This window comes from Diachasma alloeum, unplaced genomic scaffold, assembly GCF_001412515.2.
Source record: "Diachasma alloeum isolate Michigan unplaced genomic scaffold, Dall2.0 Dall_scaffold_00386, whole genome shotgun sequence".
Classification (NCBI taxonomy): domain Eukaryota; kingdom Metazoa; phylum Arthropoda; class Insecta; order Hymenoptera; family Braconidae; genus Diachasma; species Diachasma alloeum.
In genome coordinates this window covers 147490-172601 of record NW_021680525.1, presented here as the reverse complement: position 1 = coordinate 172601, position 25112 = coordinate 147490, and the positions used below count along the sequence as shown (strand labels likewise).

General features: G+C 41.8%; 1 protein-coding gene and 1 non-coding gene across 2 annotated transcripts in view; one reads left to right on the top strand and one right to left on the bottom strand.

Annotated features, from left to right (window-relative positions):
* LOC107041877 (39S ribosomal protein S30, mitochondrial) overlaps nucleotides 1–24361 on the bottom strand; it is a 78858-nt gene extending 54497 nt beyond the window's left edge. The window contains exon 1 of the mRNA XM_015262682.1: nucleotides 23831–24361. Coding sequence (XP_015118168.1) covers nucleotides 23831–24285 — 455 coding nt within the window. The 5' untranslated portion in view covers nucleotides 24286–24361. The remainder of the gene's footprint in view (nucleotides 1–23830) is intronic.
* Nucleotides 10078–10207, top strand: LOC114841409. Its single transcript, XR_003783111.1, has one exon. It is a non-coding gene; the product is annotated as a U1 spliceosomal RNA (small nuclear RNA).
* Nucleotides 24362–25112: the final 751 nt, after the last annotated feature.

Here is a 25112-nt window from a genome sequence, read left to right as displayed (position 1 = left end):
AAAATTCAAGACAATTATGAGGTTTTCTGAAGAACTTAGAGACAATCTATGGAGTTTTTGAAAATTACAAAACATTTACAATATCTCTCAAATATTCGAGGATTGTTGAATAAATAATGGGAAAACAATTGATAGGAAAGGGCGGCATTTTGCAAATAAAACTGATTTGAAGCAGTCATGAAAGCCCGAATACTGCACTCTGATTCATTGAAATGCGAAAGGAGGAAATAATTTGGTAATTCTTCAGATTTTCTCCACAATTCCACAAAAATTTTCAAGTTTCTTGAAAAAAATTAATATAAATTTCGAAAGATTATAGAAAATTTGAAAAAATTTTAGATGATTAGATGATGAAAGTTTGAAGTTTATGACATCGTCGAATAAAATTGTGAAAAAATCATGAATGAAGCGAAAACACTTCGAATTAGCGAAAGAAGATCAGAATTGACCCCATAATTTTTCTAGAAAAATAATTGAATACTTTTGTCAAGTAGTAAACGGAAATGAAGAGGGAGGCGAAGACAAAAAAATTATGGCCTGTGAGAAATTTGATAATTGTTGTTTTGCACTCTGAATATAATTTTGATTACAATAGTAATTAAAATTTCATTCAATGAGGACGGAAACTCAGAATTAGTGGATCACTTATTATAATATTGAAATTGAACAAGCAATGAACCGAGACGCATTGTTTTCATTAACTTTGACACTCAATAGACTAAAACGACGATAAATCATTAATTTTCGAAAGAAACAAAAAAAGCAAAGGCATAATAAATGGGCATCAACGTCGCGGCCGCTTGCGGCCGCGGCGGCGCTAGTATGTTATAAAGTTACGTAGAGAATAATTAGAGTTGAGTATTTTTTCGCGTTTGAATTCCCCGAAATCGAAGCCCACGCTTGATGTGGCAAAGTCTCCGCCAATCAGAGCCCGCCTCTGTTGGCCGGAATTCGCGCTGCGGTTAGTGCTTGTGACACTGACCCAGGGCAGTTAATTCCGCGTTGGCCGGCTTAGTAATTAGTCGTGCCCAAGTGAGTCTCCCGCAAGGGCTTAGCGTTTGGTTCGTGATGGTCATTCCTTGGATTATTCGTGCCCTTGGATTACAGTGTTCAGGATTAAAATGACCGGGATTATAGTGTCGTGAGTTTTTACGGGGATTTTTATTGTTTTCCGAGCCATTAAGTAATGGCGTCGGTTTTCCCACCTCTCGGTAGTGTCCCGCGTGTAAACTTTGGGTCTCACGTGGAGAATTTCTCCCGATTACTCCGTAATCGTGGACGTAGAATTTTGTTTGGATTTGAGATGTCGACATCCCCGGAATTATTATTCCGTGGTGAGAGTAATTGTTATAGTGTAAAATAGTATTTTTCGTTGTTTTTCTGCGTCGGAAGGTTTCCGTTGAGTGGCTCAAGCATTCTCCATGAATGCTTTCCCCCTCACGGCACCCCACTAACATCTATCCGTGCCTACAAGCTACGGGCCTCGCTTTCCGCAAGTGTTCCCCCGTTAAGATTTCCCTCCGGGTGTAAATCCAATCCGAAGTGGCTCCCAATGATTCAAAAATCATCTCTAACGTGACATTTTTGCATGGGGATTAAAAATGTCCATTACCTTCACCCTTCTTCCCCTGAATCTAGTTAAACTCAAAAAAGCAAAAATCTATGAGCGTCAGGTAATTTTTAGCCAGAATTACCAAACCAGAGGAGTCTATAACATCAGTCCCAACTAATTCGAAAACCTCCAAAACGTACATAAAAAGGGAGAAAACTAGATTTTTGGAGAAAGGTAACGGTCCTCGGTTCGCTCAGTGTACTAGGTTGTGGAGAGAGGGGTGGATTTCAGGTGGAAACGGGTTAATGGGGCGATCAAAACTACAAAACAAAAAAAAGAAAGGAACACGCCATTATCCTTACGTGTTTCACTATTGAAATTTTTCAAAATAAAGAATTTACATACTCTTACATAATGGTCTCACAAAGAAAAGAAAGAATTGTAATAATAATCAGCATTCTTTTACCAAACGCAAAATAATAGATTAACTCGCAATATTTGGTCCTGCCAATAATGCATTATCGATTAACTTGGATACAAAGTTGAGGTCATCAAATTCCTCAAGTGGTAATATGAAAATATTCGCTAATCCCGAAATACTCGAGAATTCCTAGAACGGGGAGAAAGGTATGCGAATCCCCGTGAGAGTGAGCGAGAGAGAGCATATAAACCCAGCGGTATACGTACAACGTACTGCGGGAAACTAAAAAAGCCGGATAAAACTAAACTCGCCGTAGCGGAAAATCGGTAGAGTCAAATTCGAAAAACCCAGAGTCAACTTGCTCGGGAAGGTCTAGAGAAGCCCATGAAAACAAAATTATAATTTTTGGATCGTCGGGAGCAACTCCAGGTGGATTTACACCCGGAGGGAAATCTTAACGGGGGAACACTCGCGGGAAGCGAGACCCGTAGCTTGTAGGCACGGATAGATGTTAGCGGGGTGCCGTGAAGGGGAAAGCATTCATGGGGAATGCTTGAGCCCCTCAACGAAAACCTTCCGACGCGGAAAAACAACGAAAAATACTATTTTACACTATAACAATTACTCTCACCATGGAATAATAATTCCGGGGACGTTAACATCTCAAATCCAAACAAAATTCTACGTCCACGATTACGGAGTAATCGGGAGAAATTCTCCACGTGAGACTCAAAGTACACACGCGGGACACCACCGAGAGGGGGAAAACCGACGCCTTTACTTAATGGCTCGGAAAACAATAAAAATCTCCGTAAAAACTCACAGGGGTAGAGACACTATAATCCCGGTCATTTTAATCCTGAACACTGTAATCCAAGAGCACGAATAATCCAAGGAATGACTATCACGAACCAAACGCTAAGCCCTTGCGGGAGACTCACTTGGGTACGACTAATTACTAAGCCGGCCAACGCGGCACTAACTGCTTCAGGTCAGTGTCACGGGTACTAACCGCAGCGCGAATTCCGGCCAACAGAGGCGGGCTCTGATTGGCGGAGACTTTGGCACATCAAGCGTGGGCTTCGATGGCGCTGCCAAATGATTTCGGGGAATTCAAACGCGAAAAAATACTCAACTCTAATTATTCTCCACGTAACTTTATAAAATAAAATGATGATTAATCTGGGCCGAACTGGTGGACGTTCGGAAAATTACCGAGGATTTTTGGCGCCTCTCACGGGTCGGTTCTCCTGGATTCACGGGGTTAAAAGACTAATACTCCTAACTAATTTCTCTAAATTTCCCAAAATTCTGAGGCAACTTGGCAATTCACGGGATACAAGGGTTGCAGTTGTTTCACGTGACCTTCCGCCGAAAAACTAAAACGTAACCAGTTAACCGCCGTAAAATCCATTATAATTTGAAGCGCCGGCATTTCAGCCGGACCTAATCGATTTACCGTAAGATTAACTATAGGGTGGCTCCCATAAATGTTATCGGATGACTCTAAAATTTGGTCATTCTTCACGATAACACTATGGGCCCTCAAAAACGCGTAATTTCAGATCTTTATTGTACGATCAAACGAACTTACCTGTAAGTGAAGTTCGATCGTGAGTATATGAAGAGCCTCGTCGAGAGATTTTAATAACTTGTAGTAGTCCGCCTGCGGCTAGATGGAGCCACACGCCTTCAGAGACCATAGAAAAAGTTGGCTGTGGCACCTCGGCGTTGAGGGCTCGCCATAGCGAGAGAACTAGTCGCAATTCCAGATGAGGGTAGGAATTGGAACAAATACCACCCATGCCAAAACAACGGAAGTTTTCATGCTCCACATGTACCGGGGCAGGAAATATATGACTTTGAAGACATTTCCATCCGTGAATGTGTCACAAAGTATTAGTTTTGGAAGGGTTTTCATGTCCTTCAATTGAAGTTATGAGTTCTCATAAATTTGTTCAACCTTTTAATGTGAAAAATTAATCATTGCTGATCATGTGGTTCACCAACAAAAAGTTACACTGAGACGAGGTGATCCTGATAGGATTCTGATAGTAATACAGAGGTTTTAACTACCTCTATGATCACATACCTGTTTATCCGCCCGTCAAGACTGTCCCTTTGAGTTCAGAGATTTGAAATTCTGGAGGAATTACCGATTGGTAAGGGGCAGAATTGAAGAGGCTTTTATTACTCTTCAATCTCTCTACAATAAAACTATTAGAACAGTTTAATTTTCATTGGGAAGGAAATGCTCAAGAATGGCTACAGAGATTTTTGCCATTACATCTTGCTCTCTTGATGTAAGATAACTCTGGAGACGCTGACGTCGATTGAGAATCATTGGGACTATTGAGGAAATGCCTACGGTTGGACCTGTTGTTCAACCTGAGGCATCCAGATAGGTTTTTGAACCGTTTGTTTTACCTCTACGTCTCAAAACAAGCTCCTTTGAATCCAATGAATTTATCCTGTAAAGGTGGATAAATCTCCAAACCTTGACACAATTTTGAGGATTTATTTTAATCTTCTCAAGCTTCCCGACAAAAGTGANCAAGGTTTTTGAACCGTTTGTTTTAACTCTACGTCTCAAAACAAGCTCCTTTGAATCCAATGAATTTAGATTCTCCTGTAAAGGTGGATAAATCTCCAAACCTTGACACAATTTTGAGGATTTATTTTAATCTTCTCAAGCTTCCCGACAAAAGTGAAGCCATACAAAAATTAAACTGGAGCTGTAGCCTCAAGGGCACTAAAAATTCATTATTTTTCTCGAACCACACAACTTCTGGAAGAGGACTAGATTGTCTAGTTTCTCTTCCTAGAGCAGACTTCGAGGAGTTGCCCCCAATGCTACGAGGCCAAAACCTGCGTCTTTTGAGATTGATTAAAAATTCTTTATCTCTATGGATCAATGGTTCGGTGGAGATAAAAGCAATCTCTGAATTCAGATTTGGTGGATATTTCCATAAATCTGTGTAATTTGTGCATCAACAAATTCAAGACCAGCCAGAAACTCCAACGAGCTTCCAGATCACTCTGAAAGGAGATCTCGGCATCATGAGGCTTCGATGACCCAAGAACTCCTATATTCCTGAATCGAGTTCAGGTGGAATATTATTTTGCAGGTTTGAGGCCTTAAATGATGTGTCAGGTGCAGATGCAACAATTGCATTTGTAACTGAAGGCTTAGAGCCTTATTTTAATGTGTCAGGCGCAGATGTACCTATCATAATAGTAGTAGAAGGCTTGGAGCCTTAAATCGATGCCTCAAGCGCAGATTGAACTATTGAAATAGTAGAACAAGGCTTGGAGCCTTGGATCAATGGTTCAAGCGCAGATTTAACTATTGAAATAGTAGAACAAGGCTTGGAGCCTTGGATCAATGCGTCAAGCGCAGATTTAACTATTGAAATAGTAGCACAAGGCTTGGAACCTTGGGTCAATGCGTCAAGCGCAGATTCAACTATTGAAATAGTGGAACAAGGCTTGGAGCCTAAGGTGAGTGCGTCAGGCGCAGATGTGTCTAGCACAACAGGATCTGAGCTGCTGCTCGCACTGTCCTGGATGTCAGGAATGAAGACCCATCTGACATATTTATAACAATCTCATTTTTAATTTCCTTGTTCTCGATTTTGTCTCTAGGACCAGGAGAACCAGATAAAATGAGGTTAGACTGAGTTGTTCGACAAGGAATAAACTCGGCTTAAAAAAGCCTAAAAAGAGCCTTTGACGTCGATTGGTTCTGTCTCTAGGATCTGACCCGAGCGTCTAAAAGGGCTAAGAGAGACATGTAACATCCCTTACCTTCATTTCCAATCGATTATTTATCCAAGGAAAAGTCGATAAGCCAATGCACGTAATATTTGCAATTTCACTATAGATGTCTAGATATTCCACACAATTTATGTGTTCCCTCTTCTTACAATCATCCATGACTTTGGAAAAACTGTAAAAACGGGNATCACTCTGAAAGGAGATCTCGGCATCATGAGGCTTCGATGACCCAAGAACTCCTATATTCCTGAATCGAGTTCAGGTGGAATATTATTTTGCAGGTTTGAGGCCTTAAATGATGTGTCAGGTGCAGATGCAACAATTGCATTTGTAACTGAAGGCTTAGAGCCTTATTTTAATGTGTCAGGCGCAGATGTACCTATCATAATAGTAGTAGAAGGCTTGGAGCCTTAAATCGATGCCTCAAGCGCAGATTGAACTATTGAAATAGTAGAACAAGGCTTGGAGCCTTGGATCAATGCGTCAAGCGCAGATTTAACTATTGAAATAGTAGCACAAGGCTTGGAACCTTGGGTCAATGCGTCAAGCGCAGATTCAACTATTGAAATAGTGGAACAAGGCTTGGAGCCTAAGGTGAGTGCGTCAGGCGCAGATGTGTCTAGCACAACAGGATCTGAGCTGCTGCTCGCACTGTCCTGGATGTCAGGAATGAAGACCCATCTGACATATTTATAACAATCTCATTTTTAATTTCCTTGTTCTCGATTTTGTCTCTAGGACCAGGAGAACCAGATAAAATGAGGTTAGACTGAGTTGTTCGACAAGGAATAAACTCGGCTTAAAAAAGCCTAAAAAGAGCCTTTGACGTCGATTGGTTCTGTCTCTAGGATCTGACCCGAGCGTCTAAAAGGGCTAAGAGAGACATGTAACATCCCTTACCTTCATTTCCAATCGATTATTTATCCAAGGAAAAGTCGATAAGCCAATGCACGTAATATTTGCAATTTCACTATAGATGTCTAGATATTCCACACAATTTATGTGTTCCCTCTTCTTACAATCATCCATGACTTTGGAAAAACTGTAAAAACGGGGAAAAATAGATTATTACAATAAAACAAACTGGAAACTCTGAAAAGCGTGCGTTCCACACGCGCACACACGAAAACAATGATAAAATGGCGAGCCCTCAACGCCGAGGTGCCACAGCCAACTTTTTCTATGGTCTCTGAAGGCGTGTGCCTCCATCTAGCCGCAGGCGGACTACTACAAGTTATTAAAATCTCGAAGACGAGGCTCGAATATAATTAATCGGTGACGAAACGAAACCGCAAAATTACTAAACGGAATCGCGAAGCAAACGAAAAATAACCACGCTTGAACGGGAAAACGAGACTCGATTATCTTGGAGTGGGAAACTAAACCCTAATTCCTCTCTCTCTCTCTCTCTTAGTCTCTACTCACGATCCGTATCTGAATGTCGCCGGAGGTGGATGCTCTCAGGTCATGGTGGTGTTTCTAACGAACATCGCCACATTTTCGTTACACTCCCCTCCTCTGATGGTTGGTATCCGTGTGAGGCTGGTTGTCGGTGACCTGATGACGGTGATGGTCTCCTGTCGCTCCGGAAGGTGGATACCCTCGTAATCTGCAAACGGATCTGCTAAAGGGAAACAAAACCGAACCCACACCCTGAGATGTTGGCCGCAGTAAACCTCACAATTCTGTATGAGAATACTATGCTTTATCTGCTAATACTTTGTTTTTCGCCTTAGGAGCAGTCATGTACCACACTCCTAACAGTTTAAGTGGGGAACTAATTATTGTCATTGTATCACAAAATATTTAGCCTCTCCAGGAGGTCTTTTCCGCCGCGCGTGACGGGGACTTTATCATCGACAAAACAAAAAAATTTTATCACTGCCTTCGTGAGCCTTATCACTAGCCGAATAAACAAAAAAAAAATGAAAGAGTTTATCAAAAAAGAGAAAAGAACAGAAAAAATTCACTACTGGTCGAACAGAAGAGTCATACCAAAAAAAAATTCAAATCCAAAATTGTCTGGAGGATTATTGAGAAGAAAATAAACTTGAGTAAACCATCGCGGTTAGTGGGGACAAAAACAAAAAAAAGAAACCCACCGTGTTGAACGGGGACAAGAAAAAAAAGAGCCGCCATTTATCAACGGGGAGGATACCTCGCTGCCCAGGACTTAGATCCGGGGGGAGGATTCTGAGGTAGCAGCGGCGATGCCGGCTGACCCTGCGATGTCTGCTGGACTTGACTGAGGAGGTGCTGGAGGGCTGCGATGGTCTCCGGTGACCACTGTAGGGCTGGTGTCGTCGGTGGCACAGGAGCCGGAGACGTTGGTGGCGCTGGAGATGCTGGAGTCGGAGAGGTGTAGTAACCTCGAGTGACGTCTGCGGACGCGCTCCAACAAATGGCAACCGATCGAGGCGACTCCTCTGCCTGGGAAGGTTCCCAGAAGAACCTGAGGGTGGATCCCTCCGGAGAATTCCTGGTGGGTTCACGGCTGGACCAATACTCTCCGGACGTAACGGTTGCTGGTTCCGGTGCTGTGGATGCTGATGTGAATGGAGCTCAGTAGCCCTCAACTCTACGCTCGATGCCCTCAGATGAGGATGAATAGTAATCCCAAGAGCGCTCGTGGGGTGATCTCGGGCGAGATCTCTCTCGAGGTTCCCTGACCCTGGGGTGCTCTCGGCTGGGGCCGCGGCTGCCTGAGCGAGGACGGCGCGAAATAGCACTCGTCGATGAAGCTAGGCCGACTGGGCAAGGCTTTGGAGCGGCTCCCAAAGGGGGTCGAAGCCTTCCGCTGTGGGTGTTGGCTTCAGGGGTTTGCGACCTCCTCCTGGGTTGACCACAAACCCGTGCTCCGGACACCTCTGGTCGGCACTGAGTCGGGAAGGGCACTGGTCGCAGAAAGTGTCCCCGGTTGGATTGGGACATATCTGTTGTGGATGACCGTACTTACGACAGTCAAAGCACCATGGCCTCGGCTTACGCCTTTTTCCTCCTTGGGACTTGCCTTGTTGGCCACTAACGCGCTTTGGCCTAGTCCCCTCTTGAAGGTCAGGGCTTTGCCGAGTACTGAGTCCTCTGGGACTACTCCGAACAGCGGGTGGCGTTTCGGCAGCGGTGGCAGTCGGAGTGGTCGCCCCGATATCTCCTGGTGTTGGGGTGCTACACTGCGTGGACGAAGTGGCCCGGAGGGGTTGCTGTTCTGCTGACCCTCCCGGAGGGGGAGCCGAAGGAGGCGCGCTCAGGGGTATCTGAGGTGCCTTCGTCGGAGATGACAGTGGTGTGACCGCCGGAGGTATATCCANCACCGGCGGATTGAGGGTGTGCTCCCGCAGCATTGCGCATGCGCGCGTCGGTGGTGGGGGAAGTAGGGGTTAGATGGAAAGATCACTCTCATATTGTCGCCAGTATAGCTCCGGCGGAGGTTCCCTGGCCATTCCCGACTTTCGGGGGCTGACCAGGAGGGTTTTTCTCGCTCACACTCGTGTTCGTGAGGGGCGGATCCTGCAGACGCGACTCCACGTTAGGGGGTAATAGAGTCGGAGGTGGTGAGGTTGGTCCCGGGGTCATACCAGCCAACGAGAATTCCTCCTGGTGGTCGAGTTCCAGGAATTCGGCGACGCTACTCCCTGGACTCCGGATGAGAGTGACCTGGGGTCCCTCTACGTCCGTGGAGGAATGCGGTAGGGATCTTTCTGTTTCAACTAGACTAGTTAGACGACCTGGGTCTCCATCCCCTGGTTCCAAGCATGTCTCGACGGAGCTGCTGGAATCTGAGGAGGATGAACTGGGGCTCGGGGTGCTCGAAGAGCTAGACTACAGGTCGGTGATTAGTGGATTTAAGGGGGCCGACGGGGTGTCGGATGGCTCAAACGTGCGGTCTGGAACCGACGAGGTAGTGGGGCCTCCGGATTGCGCCACCGACTGTACGTCGGGGATAACCACCTCCTCCTTCTCTTCTGCGGCGGGGATCTCCGAAGATCCCAATGGAAGAGGGGGATCTCATACCTTAAGTTTGTTAGCTGCTGAAGTGGAGCGAGGGAGCAGGCGCACAGAGCGTCAGCGAAACCTGAGTTCGTCCTCTCAATGCGCCTGATGTCAGCAAGCCAGGGGCCGACGGGATCCCAGAAACGTGGGAAGCGAAGGGGTGACCCGGGCTGTTCCCTTGGAGGTGTTAGCCCTGGATTCGGATGGACGAGTGTGGCCGTAGATGGCGGGAAAATCGCCTCCATCTCGGGTAAGTAGCCCTGTGGGCAAGGAGGTGAGCCCAGCGGGTCAACCGCCTCATCTGCCGGGAACGAAGTTGTCGAGGTCATCGACGGGGATACCTGGCGCAGAGGCTACCGTGATTATGAAGGTGGTTCCTCCAGGACGAGGCTCTTCCATTGCACACCGGTCGAGCTGACCCTTGCGAATATCCCTAATGTGGATATCTCGGGCGTATAATTTTATACCCCCCTGGTACAGGACACACTCCAGAGCTAAGTGGGCATTCATCAACGCCGCTTGCTGACTGGTGGTTGGCGCCGGCTCGTCCTTAGTCTCCAAGCCTGGGGGTGGTGAAGGTGGTGGGCTCTTCGTAAGGTCCACGGTCAGGCATTCTTCCCCAGTAGTGGTGGTGACCTCCAGTGATGAACTCTGAAACAAGAGAGGGGACACGGAGAGCTTCTCCGGAAGATTACCGCCCTTTCGGGGGAGGGATGAACGGTACCTCGTTATAGGGTCGAGGTATCGTTCGGCCACGACTTAGGTGGATTCCTTTCGGACCGTGAACGTATCACGGAGGGTTAACCTGAGATTTCAGGGGTCCTCAAGAGGGGGTCGATAGGGTTTACGATCCTGTATTGAAGATTGCCCTTGACTTTTCCCTGAGAAGTCCGCATGTTGATAACGAACTCGGGAAACCTTTTTATGGACAATGAAAGGACCTTCGAATGGTGGCACAAGGGCCGCTGAGAAACGCTTGACAGCATTCGATAGGGGATGGGAACGTCTCATGACGAGGTCACCCTCTTGGAACTTGACGTCTCGTCGACGGAGATTATAGTGATAGGCCTGCTTATCAGCGGATTCCCGCATGGTGTGAATGAGAATTTTCCGGAGCATCTCCAGTTTCCGCATCCTTTGGACCCATTCTTGGGGTTCACCAAGGATTATCTCGACGTCTCCTTCAAGCTCGCGTCGAAGGGATACCGCAGCAAGAGGATTTCTGCCGAAATCCGCAAATGCTGGACTTGTCTGGAAGGAGCTGTGCTCCGCCGTATTGAATACAAAACGGAATTCGTGCAGATGGGCGTCCCACATTCGGTGGTCTCCCTCCATGAAGGCCCTCAACATCATCTTCAATACACGATTAACCCGCCCGACTGGATTAGCCTGGGGATGATAGGGGGGAGATGTCTCGTGCCTCATCACCGTACGCTCTGCCAGAGCTTGGATCTCCCGATTAACGAATTCAGTACCGTTATCGGTGAAAAACACACAGGGGGTTCCCCAGCGTGAAATAATTACATTTTCCACCTGCTCCTTGATTGCCTTTCCAGTGGCTCGGCGGAGGGGGATGACCTCGATCTATTTAGTGAATAGGTCTTGAAGCACCAGCACATAGGAATATCCTAATTTGTTGGGAGTGATAGAACCGACGATGTCGGCGGCCACGGTCGTCCAGAGACCTTGGATAATACGCCGGCCCATGTGTCCCCGTGGCAAGGCGTTCTCACCCTTACAACGCTGACAAGAATCACAATGGCTGATGAAGGACACCACGTCTCGGAACATATTGGGCCAATAATATGACACGTACAGACGGTGATAAGTCTTGTCGACCTTCAAGTGGCCAGCTTTAAGGTAACTCGTGACACTGCGAGATCGCTTGTGAGCGTTGCTCGCGAGGAAGGACAAGCTTCCAGGCATCGAGACCGACCATCTCCACCGTAACGAAGTTGAAGAGACGACGGGTGTATAACCGAAGAAATCGGGAGCACGCTGAACATTGATATTTGCGTGAATACCACCTATCAGTGGAGGTTGTGACGAGCTCGATAGTCTCGTAGTCCTCGCTTTCACCTTCCGGTGCGCGGGATAGGGCATCTGGAACGTGATGAAGAGCACCTTTCCGATGAACGATAGTGAAATCGTATTCGAGGAGGCCAAGGGCCCAAGTCTACCGGTAGGATTACGGAGGTTATGTAACTAGCGCAAGCTACTTTGATCGGTGTTAACCGTGAAAGAGTAACCTTCCAGGTAACACCGAAATTTGGCGATGGACCAAATGACACCTCCATAAAATTAGCGGAACAAGGTCAAAAAATTGCGTTTTTTTTTGGCCGAAATTATGTGTTCTTTATGTGTTTGTTGGTGCTCTAATGGAAAAGATTGGTGCTCCAACCCTTCCAAAGTTAAGGGTGGGGGTTGCAAAATAGGGGTTGGTTGAAAAAAAAATGCCATAATTGTGCTTTTTACGTGCTTCGGGATAGCCAGAGAGGTGGGGACGAAGGAGGACTCATATCGGAGGAATCGCCTTTCTAGGGGAAAATTAATCGTAGGGGTGGAAAAACCCAAAATGGTGGTAACGGCTATGTATGATTAACCATAATTGTGTTGTTTAGGTGCTCCAAGAAAATGAGGGGGACGTGGGGGGGAGGAGCCCCTATGGATGAAATCGCCCATCTAGGGGATAATTCACTCCAGGGGTGGGAAAATAAGAAACATTAATGACGGCTGACTACTATAGGCCATTATTATGTGCTCTTTACGTGCTCCGACATTATTAGGGTCGAGTGTCAAAAATAAGGCACAATGATGACCGTCGCTACATCTCCAGCGGTCGCTATCCTTAATTTTTTTATTCTCCATTGTGTGCAGAAAAATAGGTGTTCCTAGACTCAAGGGTCAAAAATTTTCGTGCTCCATTTTGAAAATCAGCGTAGCCTCCATCTTGGCCCGATGTGCCTGAATCATACGTCACATGATTTTACTGAACTCCGAACATTATGTGCTATGCATTGGGCAGAGTCAACAAATTCGTGCTGGAGTTCTTTTCGTCGCTCGAGATCAGGCACAATGGTGACCGTTGCTGCGTCTCTAGCGGTCGCCATCTTTAATTTTTTTTGTTTTTTATTTTGTGCAGAAAAACACTTGTTCCCAGACTCAAGCGTCAGAAATTTTCGTGCTCCATTTTGAAAATCAGCGTGGCCTCCATCTTAGCCCGATGTGCCTGAATTATACGTCACATGACTTGAATGAACTCCGGACATTATGTGCTATACATTGGGAAGAGTCAACAAATTCGTGCTAGAGTACTTCTCGTCGCGAGAGATAAGGCACAACGGTGACCGTTGCTACGTCTCTAGCGATCGCCATCTTTAATTTTTTTTGTTTTTTATTTTGTGCAGAAAAATAGGTGTTCCCAGACTCAAGCGTCAGAAATTTTCGTGCTCCATTTTGAAAATCAGCGTGGCCTCCATCTTGGCCCGATGTGCCTGAATCATACGTCACATGATTTTACTGAACTCCGGACATTATGTGCTATACATTGGGAAGAGTCAACAAATTCGTGCTAGAGTTCTTCGCGTCGCGAGAGATAAGACACAACGGTGACCGTTGCTACGTCTCTAGCGGTCGCCATCTTTAATTTTTCTTGTTTTTTATTTTGTGCAGAAAAATAGGTGTTCCCAGACTCAAGCGTCAGAAATTTTCGTGCTCCATTTTGAAAATCAGCGTGGCCTCCATCTTGGCCCGATGTGCCTGAATCATACGTCACATGATTTTACTGAACTCCGGACATTATGTGCTATACATTGGGAAGAGTCAACAAATTCGTGCTAGAGTTCTTGGCGTCACGAGAGATAAGGCACAACGGTGACCGTTGCTACATCTCCAGCGGTCGCCATCTTTAATTTTTTTTGTTCTTTATTTTGTGCCAAAAAATATGTGTTTCAAAACTCAGGCGTCAGAAATTTTCGTGCTCTTTTTTGAAAATCAGCGTGGCCTCCATCTTGGCCCGATGTGCCTGAATCACACGTCACATGATTTTACTGAACTCCGGACATTATGTGCTATACATTGGGAAGAGTGAGTAGCAAAGTCACGTCTCGGGAACAATGAAAATACATCAGAGACTAGGAGGTAAAAGAGATAAAAACTAAGACAAACTGGGAATAATCAAAACTATGATATTGGTCTTGACAACAGTGGTGATACGAAATTGTGTTGTAGATTTTCAAAATTATCCAACTTGGACAGGCGATGTACGCTGACACGTGTGGCTATGTGTAGTTTGGACCTCGGACATGCGGAGCTCATGTCGATCGACCAAAGAAACTCCAGTGCGAATTTGTGTATTTTGTCCACTCAAATACATAATGTTTGACGTTAACATCGGATACGCTGAGTGGCAAAATGGAGCACGAAAATTTCTGATGCTTGAGTCTGGAAACATATTTTTTGACACAAAATAAAGAACAAAAAATTAACGATGGCGACCGCTAGAGACGTAGCAACGGTCGCCGTTGTGCCTTATCTCTCGCGACGAGAAGAACTCCAGCACGAATTTGTTGACTCTGCCCAATGCATAGCACATAATGTTCGGAGTTCAGTAAAATCATGTGACGTATGATTCAGGTACATCGGGCCAAGATGGAGGCTACGCTGATTTTCAAAATGGGGCACGAAAATTTCTGACGCTTGAGTATGGGAACTTATTTTTCTGCACAAAATGGAGAATAAAAAAATTAAAGATGGCGACCGCTGGAGATGTAGCAACAGTCACCGTTGTACCTTATCTCTCGCGACGAGAAGAACTCCAGTACGAATTTGTTGACTCTTCCCAATGTATGGCACATAATGTCCGGAGTTCATTCAAGTCATGTGACGTATGATTCAGGCACATCGGGCCAAGATGGAGAGCACGCCGATTTTCAAAATGGAGCACGAAAATTACTGACGCTTGAGTCTGGAAACACATATTTTTTGATACCAAATAAAGAACAAAAAAAATTAAAGATGACGACCGCTAGAGACGCAGTAACGGTCACCATTGTGCCTAATCTCGGGCGACGAGAAGAACTCCAGCACGAATTTGCTGACTCTGCCCAATGCATAGCACATAATGTTCGGAGTTCAGTAAAATCATGTGACCTATGATTCAGGCACATCGGGCCAAGATGGAGGCTACGCTGATTTTCAAAATGGAGCACGAAAATTTCTGACACTTGAGTCTTGGAACACCTACTTTTCTGCACAAAATGGAGAATAAAAAAATTTAAGATGGCGACCGCTGGAGATGTAGCAACGGTCACCGATGTGCCTTATCTCTCGCGACGAGAAGAACTCCAGCACGAATTTGTTGACTCTGCCCAATGCATAGCACATAATGTTCCGAGTTCAGTAAAATCATGTGACGTATGATTCAGGCACATCGGGCCAAGATGGAGGCTACGCTGAGTTTCAAAATAAAGCACGAAAATTTCTGACGCTTGAGTCTGGGAACACCTATTTTTCTGCACAAAATAAAAAAAAAATTAAAGATGGCGACCCCTAGAGACGTAGCAACGGTCACCGTTGTGTCTTATCTCTCGCGACGAGAAGAACTCCAGCACGAATTTGTTGACTCTTCCCAATGTATAGCACATAATGTCCGGAGTTCAGTAAAATCATGTGACGTATAATTCAGGCACATCGGGCCAAGATGGAGGCCACGCTGATTCTCAAAATGGAGCACTAAAATTTCTGACGCTTGAGTCTGGAAACACATATTTTTTGACACCAAATAAAGAACAAAAAAAATTAAAGATGGCGACCGCTAGAGACGCAGTAACGTTCACCATTGTGCCTGATCTCGGGCGACGAGAAGAACTCCAGCACGAATTTGTTGACTCTGCCCAATGCATAGCACATAATGTTCGGAGTTCAGTAAAATCATGTGACGTATGATTCATCGTGGCCAAGATGGAGGCCACGATGATTTTCAAAATGGAGCACGAAAATTTCTGACGCTTGAGTCTGGAAACACATATTTTTTGACCCAAAATAAGGAACAAAAAAAAATTAAAGATGGCGACCGCTAGAGACGCAGTAACGGTCACCATTGTGCCTGATCTCGGGCGATGAAAAGAACTCCAGCACGAATTTGTTGACTCTGCCCAATGCATAGCACATAATGTTCGGAGTTCAGTAAAATCATGTGACGTATGATTCAGGCACATCGGGCCAAGATGGAGGCTACGCTGATTTCCAAAATGGAGCACGAAAATTTCTGACGCTTGAGTCTGGGAACACCTATTTTTCTGCACAAAATGGAGAATAAAAAAATTAAAGATGGCGACCGCTGCAGATGTAACGACAGTCACCATTGTGCCTTATTTTTGACACTCGATCCTAATACTGTCGGAGCACGTAAAGGACACATAATAATGACCTATAGTATTCAGCCATCATAAGTGTTTCTTATTTTCCCACCCCTGGAGTGAATTATCCCCTAGATGGGCGATTTCCTCCATAAGGGCTCCTCCCCCCCACGTCCCCCTCATTTTCTTGGAGCACCTAAACAACACTTAATTATGGTTAATCATGCATAGCCGTTACCGCCATTTTGGGTTTTTCCACCCCTATGATTGATTTTCCCCTAGAAAGGCGATTCCTCCGATATGAGTCCCCCTCCGACCCCACCTCTCTGGCTATCCCGAAGCACGTAAAAAGCACATAATTATGGCTTTTTTTTTCAACCAACCCCTATTTTGCAACCCCCACTCTTAACTTCGGAAGGGTTGGAGCACCAATCTTTTCCATTAGAGCACCAACAAACACATAAAAAACACATAATTTCGGCCAAAAAAAAAACGCCATTTTTTGACCTTGTTCCGCTAATTTTATGGAGGTATAAAAAATCACAGTTTTTACCGCTTATGTAGGGTTCAGATTTGACTAGAGAGGATATGTCACATGTCAACTTGAAGGTCTCATCGAGATCTTCATACTGATACTTTATATTATCCATTCGATTCACCAAATGAATTGTTATNTAAGCTGCAAATACATTGAATTACTTCAGCCTGATTCATTCATTTATCTGCAATTTCCATTCATTTATAAAAGATCCTATTCAGAACATAAATTTCCATAATTTTATCGTAAAGTCAGTTTGGATTGGATTTTCTGAAGCGAATGAAACTCATCATATACCATTTTGAAGGGTATTTATTTTTCTTCAAAATGATGCATAATATTTCTGATCCCCAATAGGGCAATTCGTAATCGTGACGCTGGTCCTTTTTCGGGTTTGCATGCTAATTCCGTTCTCCCTTTTTGATAAACCATATATATTTTATACTCAAATTGATAAGGGAATTATTGGATTCTGGTCATTTCTCATTCTCACTATGGAACTTATAGGCAGAAAATTGTTTTTTTTTTCTTTTATTGCAAGAAAATTGCTTTTCGCTTCTAACTTGAAAATTTAACTTCGGCTGGTTTTTTCTATCTCTTTGAGTTGAATCAGCGGGGAGGTCAACGTATCATTTTGAAGGGTATAATTGGTTCTTCAAATTGTGATGTATAGAATACGATTTAATTGAATTTTCATGAAGTTATTGGAGATTGTTANTCCGGAATTATTATTTTTTGACTTGATTATCAGTAGAAATCGCATATCAGTTGTGAAGCTCATTTTTCGCAGACTCATGAGATTTTTTGACAAACATTTATTCCTTCATGGGTTATTCGAAAATTCAAATTGCGAGGGATTTTTCTAGCGCTTTGAGTCGAATCAGCGGAGAAATCAATAGGTCATCCTTAGAGGGCATTTTTCGTTCTTCCAATTGTGACGATGCGGGTTGTATGCTATATGGTGTATGTGTCAAATTTTGTAAGTCGCAAATTGGAGTTGTTATTTCAGTGTTTTGTCCCGAGCTGGTATCTTTCTCGTAGAATAACTCGTAGAAATTCTATGTCCGACATGAAGCTCATAGAATAAGCTCCAAATTGACAGATTAACCACTTTATTTCAGCCATTTTTCGGAGACTTATGAAAGTTTTAGGCGAAAATTGATATTTCTATTGAAAAAAAAAATCACTATGACTTGTTTGAATATACTCAGTACAAATTAATGAAATCTACTTGGTATGATTCTTGATTTAATTAAATCTTAATCGGTTCGATTGGAGGCTGAATATTCGATTTGAATCAAGAATTTTTTTCTGTGTATAGACATTACGTTGGTTCCATTCGCTGGGATCATTGCAATTTTGATGTAGTTTCTTATTGGTGCCATTGTCAAGAGAGTTTGATCAAACGATGAACTCTCTTGACAACGATGATCATGAGCTTGAGATGATTCTTGATTTGAAATTCGATGAAATTAATCCATTTTCTAATAAATTCGGGGGAATCCTCCGGTTTTCCAGAGAATTCGACAAAATTCTCCGTTTTTCGAGAATATTCTCCAGTTTATTGAAGAATTTGCAAAAATTCTGCGTTTTTATAAAAAAATTGGAGGAAACCATCCAGTTTTCTGAAAACTCTGCAAAAATTCTCCGGTTTTTATTTGAAAAAAGAATTTTTGATCTTCAATTATCTCTCAATCCACTTTCAACATTTTTCAGAACTGAGAATTTGATTTTTTTGTTTTTGAAAATAGCAATGTTGATTCTCAATGATTCTGAATTAGATATGCAAAATGACAGTCATTTTTGAGATCGCCTCATGTGACCAAAAAACGACGGTCATGTGACGCACAAATTTTGTAACTACAAACGATCGCCACAAATAATTTGTAAGCAAATCGTTGTCAAACCATCTATATGGATACATAATGACGGTCAAACTCATTTCTAATTTGTGACCGTCATAAATAAAATAGCTTCATCTCTAGATAGATGGAAAATGACTGTAATATTGATTTCAAAATGCACATTAGGCTAATACAAAATGAATTCAAAGAAAAATAGATAATAAAAAAATTAGCTCGCATCTGTATAGATAAAAAATGACTGTCATTTTTTCTTGGCCAATTGTGACGGTCATAGAAGGGTGGAGAAATTGTGACAGTTGTGGAAAACGTCTCGTCATATGACCGTCAATGATGATCACTTGACCGTCATATGACGGGTCATGTAATGCTTTCGCAGCTCTATCTGAATCTTATTTTTAAAAAACAGGCCCGATCGCGCGCTTCGCGCGCTCCCTCTTTGGGGTATGACCGGTAGGGGTTGGTGGAATTGGGTGTGACCCATTACGGGTCGAACCAATGACTTCCCGACCATTTGTTTTTGTCACTGCTGCTACGTTCAGTCCGTGTCGAAAAGTGCCTTTTCGTTTACTAGTAAACGAAAAGTCGAAACATGTAAACGAAAAGACTTTTCGTTTACTAGTAAACGAAAAATGGCACAGTTCGGCACTCGCTGAACGTAACATCACTAACAAAAAATATAGTTCGGATACTCGTGTGATTGGCAGCCCTCGGCTTTGCCTCGGGCCGCCAACTTCACACTCGTTGCCACCCCGTCGCACTTGTATCGAAATATACTATTTTTCTTTCATTACTTTTTTTGATTATGTATTTATTCAATCTTTTTCTCACATTTCTCCGGGAAAATACCCATAGAAGGAAAGTTTCTCCGTAGATTTAATAAACGCTGGGCTCATGTCACAGTGAATGCAGCGCACGCTATACGCAACGCTAGTCATTATCAGAAATATTCGGAAAACAGTTGGACAATTATTTCATGCGTTGCATGCGTTTAGCGTTGCATCCATTGTAGCATTGCCCTTAGGGTGATTTCGCAAAGAACGCATTTGCAATTTAAGTTAACTCAAACATCAATCAAGTTTGAGTTAAACCCACTTTACTTGACCCACTTCAAATTTCTCTCAACTGTATTTGAAGAATCAACTTTATTTAAATAATTAACGAACCGCTCAGACGATTTTGTTCATAATTTAATCAGGTCTAAGTCCCATCGAGGCGCATCGATGGGCATAAAGCAAATTGGATTCTTATCGTTTATTTAAGAGAAATCGTAGCACAAAATTTGTTCACAGGCATACATACATACACACACACACAGACATGTCTTTAGAAACGTTATAGAAAGATTCTAGGGGTCATGAAACGTGGAGATATCGTGAAATATCCACTTTCGATTTTCGGGGTCATTACAATAACTTCCGTATAGATCGGGAAGTTAAAAAGAGCGTTTTTTACACAAAAAAAATTTAGGGGATAGTTGTGGATTTTTTTCAAACTCCTCACTTCAATTATGGTAATTAAAAAAAGAGTGAAAAAACTTCGTCAAGCTCTACAGTTCGACTGGAGCATCCGAATGCTACCCAAAACAGCTCATTTTTTTCTCCGAATCATACCCTTGGGTAGAGGTAAATGTTTTTTTTTCAACGTTCAATTTCTTTCTAATCAATTTTTAAATTGTACAATAAAGAAATAATGAAATTTATCCCTCTACCACCAACTATCATTTCTAATCTTCTCACTTTTTCTCTGTAATCAATATTTATGTACCAATTTAAATCAAATCTCACTGACAAATTATTGTTTTTAATTTTTTGGAATCGGATTAAGTAAGTGTACCAGTAGATAAACGCCTAAGTTCAGTATTTAGATTCTAAATATATTGAAAAAGTAATTTACCAGAGAATATCTTGCAAACTATTAGTTATATCAGAAACATAAAAAATGAACGCTTTTTTTTACAAAATAAATCTAGATGAAAGTTCTGGATTTTTTCCAAAATTCTAAGCTAAGCTCTAACACCACGACTGGAGCATCTGAATGCTAATGTAAATAGCTCATTGCCTTCTCTGAATCATACTCTTGGTAAAAGGTAAGTTATTTTGTTTAGTTTCTGCACCACTTTATTAACACCAAACAATAAACATATGGTTAATACATATGCAGAAATCAATTTCAAATTAATGACAACGGAAAATGAAAAAAAATTGAAAGTGGGAAGATACATTGATACAGAATATGCACATGTGACAGTTGTTTATAAACAATTGGATTTGCCACCTCCTGAAGTTCACAGGAAGAAGTATAAAAAGAGAGTAAATGCTCCTGATAATTTTGATTCAGAAGAGTTCTGGAACCGCGGCCCTGAGACGACTAACAAAACTAGAGACACTTATCAATGCGGGAGAAATCTACGGAGACTGGTGCAAAGAAACAAAGAAGAAGAAGAGGAAGAAGAAGAAGAAGAAGAAGAAGAAGAAGATGAAGAAGAAGAAGAAGAGGAAGAAAAAGAAGAAGAGGAAGAATCTGCAGAAGAAAACACAGGAGAAAATGAAAATGAACAATTTGACAGCGTCATAAAAGAGGAAGAGACACAAGCAAATGACAAGAAGAAAGGAAAAGATGTCTATGAGCCCACGAAAGCCACGAAACTAAGAGATGTACAAAAAAGAATCCTGTAAATGAGAACTGCACGATTTCGAATCCACAGTACTATTGTCATGAAAAATGACCTAAAGCTGCTCTGGTAGCTCTAACAGACAGTTTTCTAGAAGAAGGACAAATCGAATGTATATATGTTGAAGACTATGCTACACTATTTGGTAAACGATGGTTAGCCAATTTCGTCGTTGATTATTGTGCGAATATTTTCATAAAGCAGGTTCCACATCACGGTCATGTGGCTTATGTTAATTGTGAAAGGGGTACAATTATATTCTTCAAGAAACCAAAGAAACAGGAATTTGAATAACGATTAGCACGAGAGTGGGAGGGAGAGGTTGGCAAGCGCGAAATTTATTTACCATTTAATGTTAGAAAGCATCATTGCGTGCTCCTGTACGTGAAGCTAGATGAACATACAATCTCCTTCTTCGATTCAAGGAAAAATCATACGGCTGTTAAAGCAAAGAAGTACATTAACAAGTTCGCTGATTGTTATAAGAAAGTAAGTTATATACCATGCAATTAATTGAATTTTCCGTCACTGAAATTTCAAAAATGTAAAACGATTATAATTCATTTGAATTTTCTGAAAATATTCCAATGGAAACAATAATTATTTTTTTATCATTTTTATTATTTTTTAATGTTGAAATTTTGTAATTTATCTAATCTCAAAAGCAACTTTCAGTAAATCTTATTCTCTAATGGAGTAAGAAAGATCGTTTCTAAAACTTCAGAATTTCCTAACAAGTGTGTTTCTCTGGCCTGTGTGCTGTTCATAAAATGCATATTTAAAAGTGATTTTTTTACGTTTAGGTATTCCCTGAATCAAAAATTAAATGGCAACCAAGGAGATATGACTATCCTCTGCAACAAGATGGCCACAATTGTGGAGTTTTTGTTCTACATTTTTCAGAATAAATTCGATCGGGCAGAATTTCGTCGATTGCTCCACTCCAGGCTAGAAAAAAGAGAGATGAACTAAAAGTGTTAATTTTGAGGAATTCACTCAACATGAGAGATCGTTGCCTTTACTGCGGAGAGACAGAAGACACTTTCAGGGATATAAACTGGGTCAATGTGATCTATGTAATAGGTGGATTGAATACAGACGTATAATCCGAACTGGCCAAGTATTTAAGGACTTGGAATTAGAAAATACCACCTACTTCTGCATATTTTGTAGACAGTGGTTAAAACGATCAGATGAATGATACTGAAATTTTCCTCAAACTGTGTATCTGTATATATCGTGTAAATGTCTGTATATATCTTGTCAATATTTGTATATATGTTGTAAATATCTGCATATGTAGTAAATATTATTGTAGAGAATCTCTTGAACTTGACGGTGAAATATTCTTTCAAAATATTTAGAATTTGAATACTGAGCTCAGGCGTTTATCTACTGGTACACTTGCTTAATTCGATTTCAAAAAGTTGAAAAAAATTATCTGTCAGTGAGATTTGATTTAAATTGGTACATAAATATTGATTACAGAAAAAAACCGAGGAGATTAGAAATGATGGTTCGTGGTAGAGGAATAAATTTCATTTCTCTATTGTACAATTTAAAAATGGATTACAAATAAATTTAACGTTAAAAAAAAAATTTACCTCTCCCCAAGAGTATGGTTCCGAGAAAAAAATGAGCGGTTTTGGGTAGCATTCGGATGCTCCAGTCGGACTGTAGAGCATGGCGAAGTTTTTTCACTCTTTTTTGAATTACCATAATTGGAGTGAGAATTTTGACAAAAATCCACACCTCTCACCTAGATTTTTTTGTGTAAAAAACGGTCTTTTTGTTTTTTAGAAGCACTAGTAGTTTCACCGATATCTAATGGTAAAGTATTTGGAAAATGTGTTTCACCGTTTAAAAAACAGTATATTTGACGTTGAACAAAACGAATGATCAGCAGTTGTAGAGAACATGACGGCGAATTCATCAAATCAAACCTCAATCGAATCGGTTCATTTTTCGTCAAGTTATAGCAATTTTAAGTGATTTTTTTTCTTTAAAAGCTAAATTCAGGCTCATAATTTAAAACAAATTGCAAATTCAACACTGAACTTGTAAATCAGAATAAGTGGACTCCCTTTTAGAGTAGATGAATTCATACCGAATATCTATAAATTTAGGGAAGATGACAAAGTGTTTATAAAATCCATTATAATTTCCTAAAATTCTTTGACGTCTCAATTTGCATAAATATCTCTGAAACCAAGGGAGACACTGCATCCTTTATTAGACTATTCTTTGTAAATCACACCTTGCTCTATAAAAGTGCTTCTGAAGAAAATTTCCTTATCTTGGGAACAATGGAAGGCAAAGGAAAACTAAAAAATACATCACCTTCAAAAGAAATGAAAAAATTCAACAGTAAAACTTCTCTCTAAATTCAAGAGAGATAATAAAATTTTATGAGGACCTTCTATCAGGCCTCAATTTGCCTAAATATCTCTGCAATCAAAAATTTTTTGTAAATCGCATGTTGCTCTCTGAAAAAATCCTTTCACGAAAATTTATCTATCTCCCTTAAGTTCCAAGATATTTCCCAAAAACTGATCCCCAAGTAAATTTTACTTGAACTTTTGTACAAATTTTTGCACAAGAGTTGTATAGAGGATAAACTCGTTTAAATGATCCTATAACTGAAAAAATATACTCACTTTCTACTAACAATTTCAAAAGTCATTCCATCCTCGAAAAATCCTTTAATCTCCTTTACCAATTCCTCCAAACTTTGCTGCTCCACCAAATTGTCATAACTTTCAGGTAACTTTGGTTCACTAATAACATGTGTTCTCGTGATATACTGAGCATGGGGGAGTTCATTATAAAAAATCCTCCCTTCCTCATACATCAGAGTTTTGAATCCCCAGTATCTCGTGAAATTCAGTTTGATCATCTTCTCCTCAACAGTTTTAACCACCTTCACTGTTTCGTGCTTCTTCTCCTGGTGCCTTCTAAAACGTGCTTTGAAACATGTATCCAGTATCGGTGGGTATTGAATGTTCTCCGCTTCATTTTGGCTCGTTGACACTGCACCACTCGAGTGTCGATCTACTCTCACTGCTGATGGATATTTGGTGCATAAGCGTGAGTTCAATTTAATCAACAACATTTTCACTACTTTGTTTTTTGATAATATGTGGCACTAGTTCGAGGTTAACCCCACCATGCCGACATTCTAGGCACTCCCAGAGATTATAGGGGAGATCAGCAGGGCCAATGTAAAGTGTACAACATCAAAATTTGTAGCGGTGGCGCATGGACTACGGATGGAGCGTACGGAACTGTTGGTATGGTAGGCCCCGAGTATAAATTTGTCGATAACCGGAAAGGGGTTCTCAATACGGTAGTTCCTCGCATTTTATAATAATTGTCAGGAATGTAAAATCGAACATATTATAATCAATAGTATAATGAATGCAGAATCTAATGATCTAAAAGTCTTTTTCTTTTTCTCGACATATTTATTATTGACACGTAGGTCAAAAAATTCATAGAAAATCCCAGCGCTGTCGCTGGAAAACTCTATAGTTTTCCAGTGATTCTATTGAATAATTGTGCAGATTTTGTTTTTTGTTTACTATAGTAATGTTCGATTATATATATTTAATCCCCCCCTGAGTGAGAAAGGAATATGTATCGCGCTCGCTCCCACTCATTGTATCGCGCTCGCACCCACTCGTTTTCGTTGTTCTCCAGCGATCTACACATAACGGGATTAATTCAATAATAATAGATTAATGAATAAGATTTTTCGCAGATAATTACGAGATTTAGATGAATGGTTTGCCTCCTTCAGTGACCATAAAAAATTGTCTCCAATCGACAATATCTCCCGATGGACTGGAACGATGTGAATGAATCAAGTATCAATTTGAATCTTTAAAAAATTAATCGAGAGTGAAAAAAAATCAGGGAATTCCACTCTGACATTTCTCT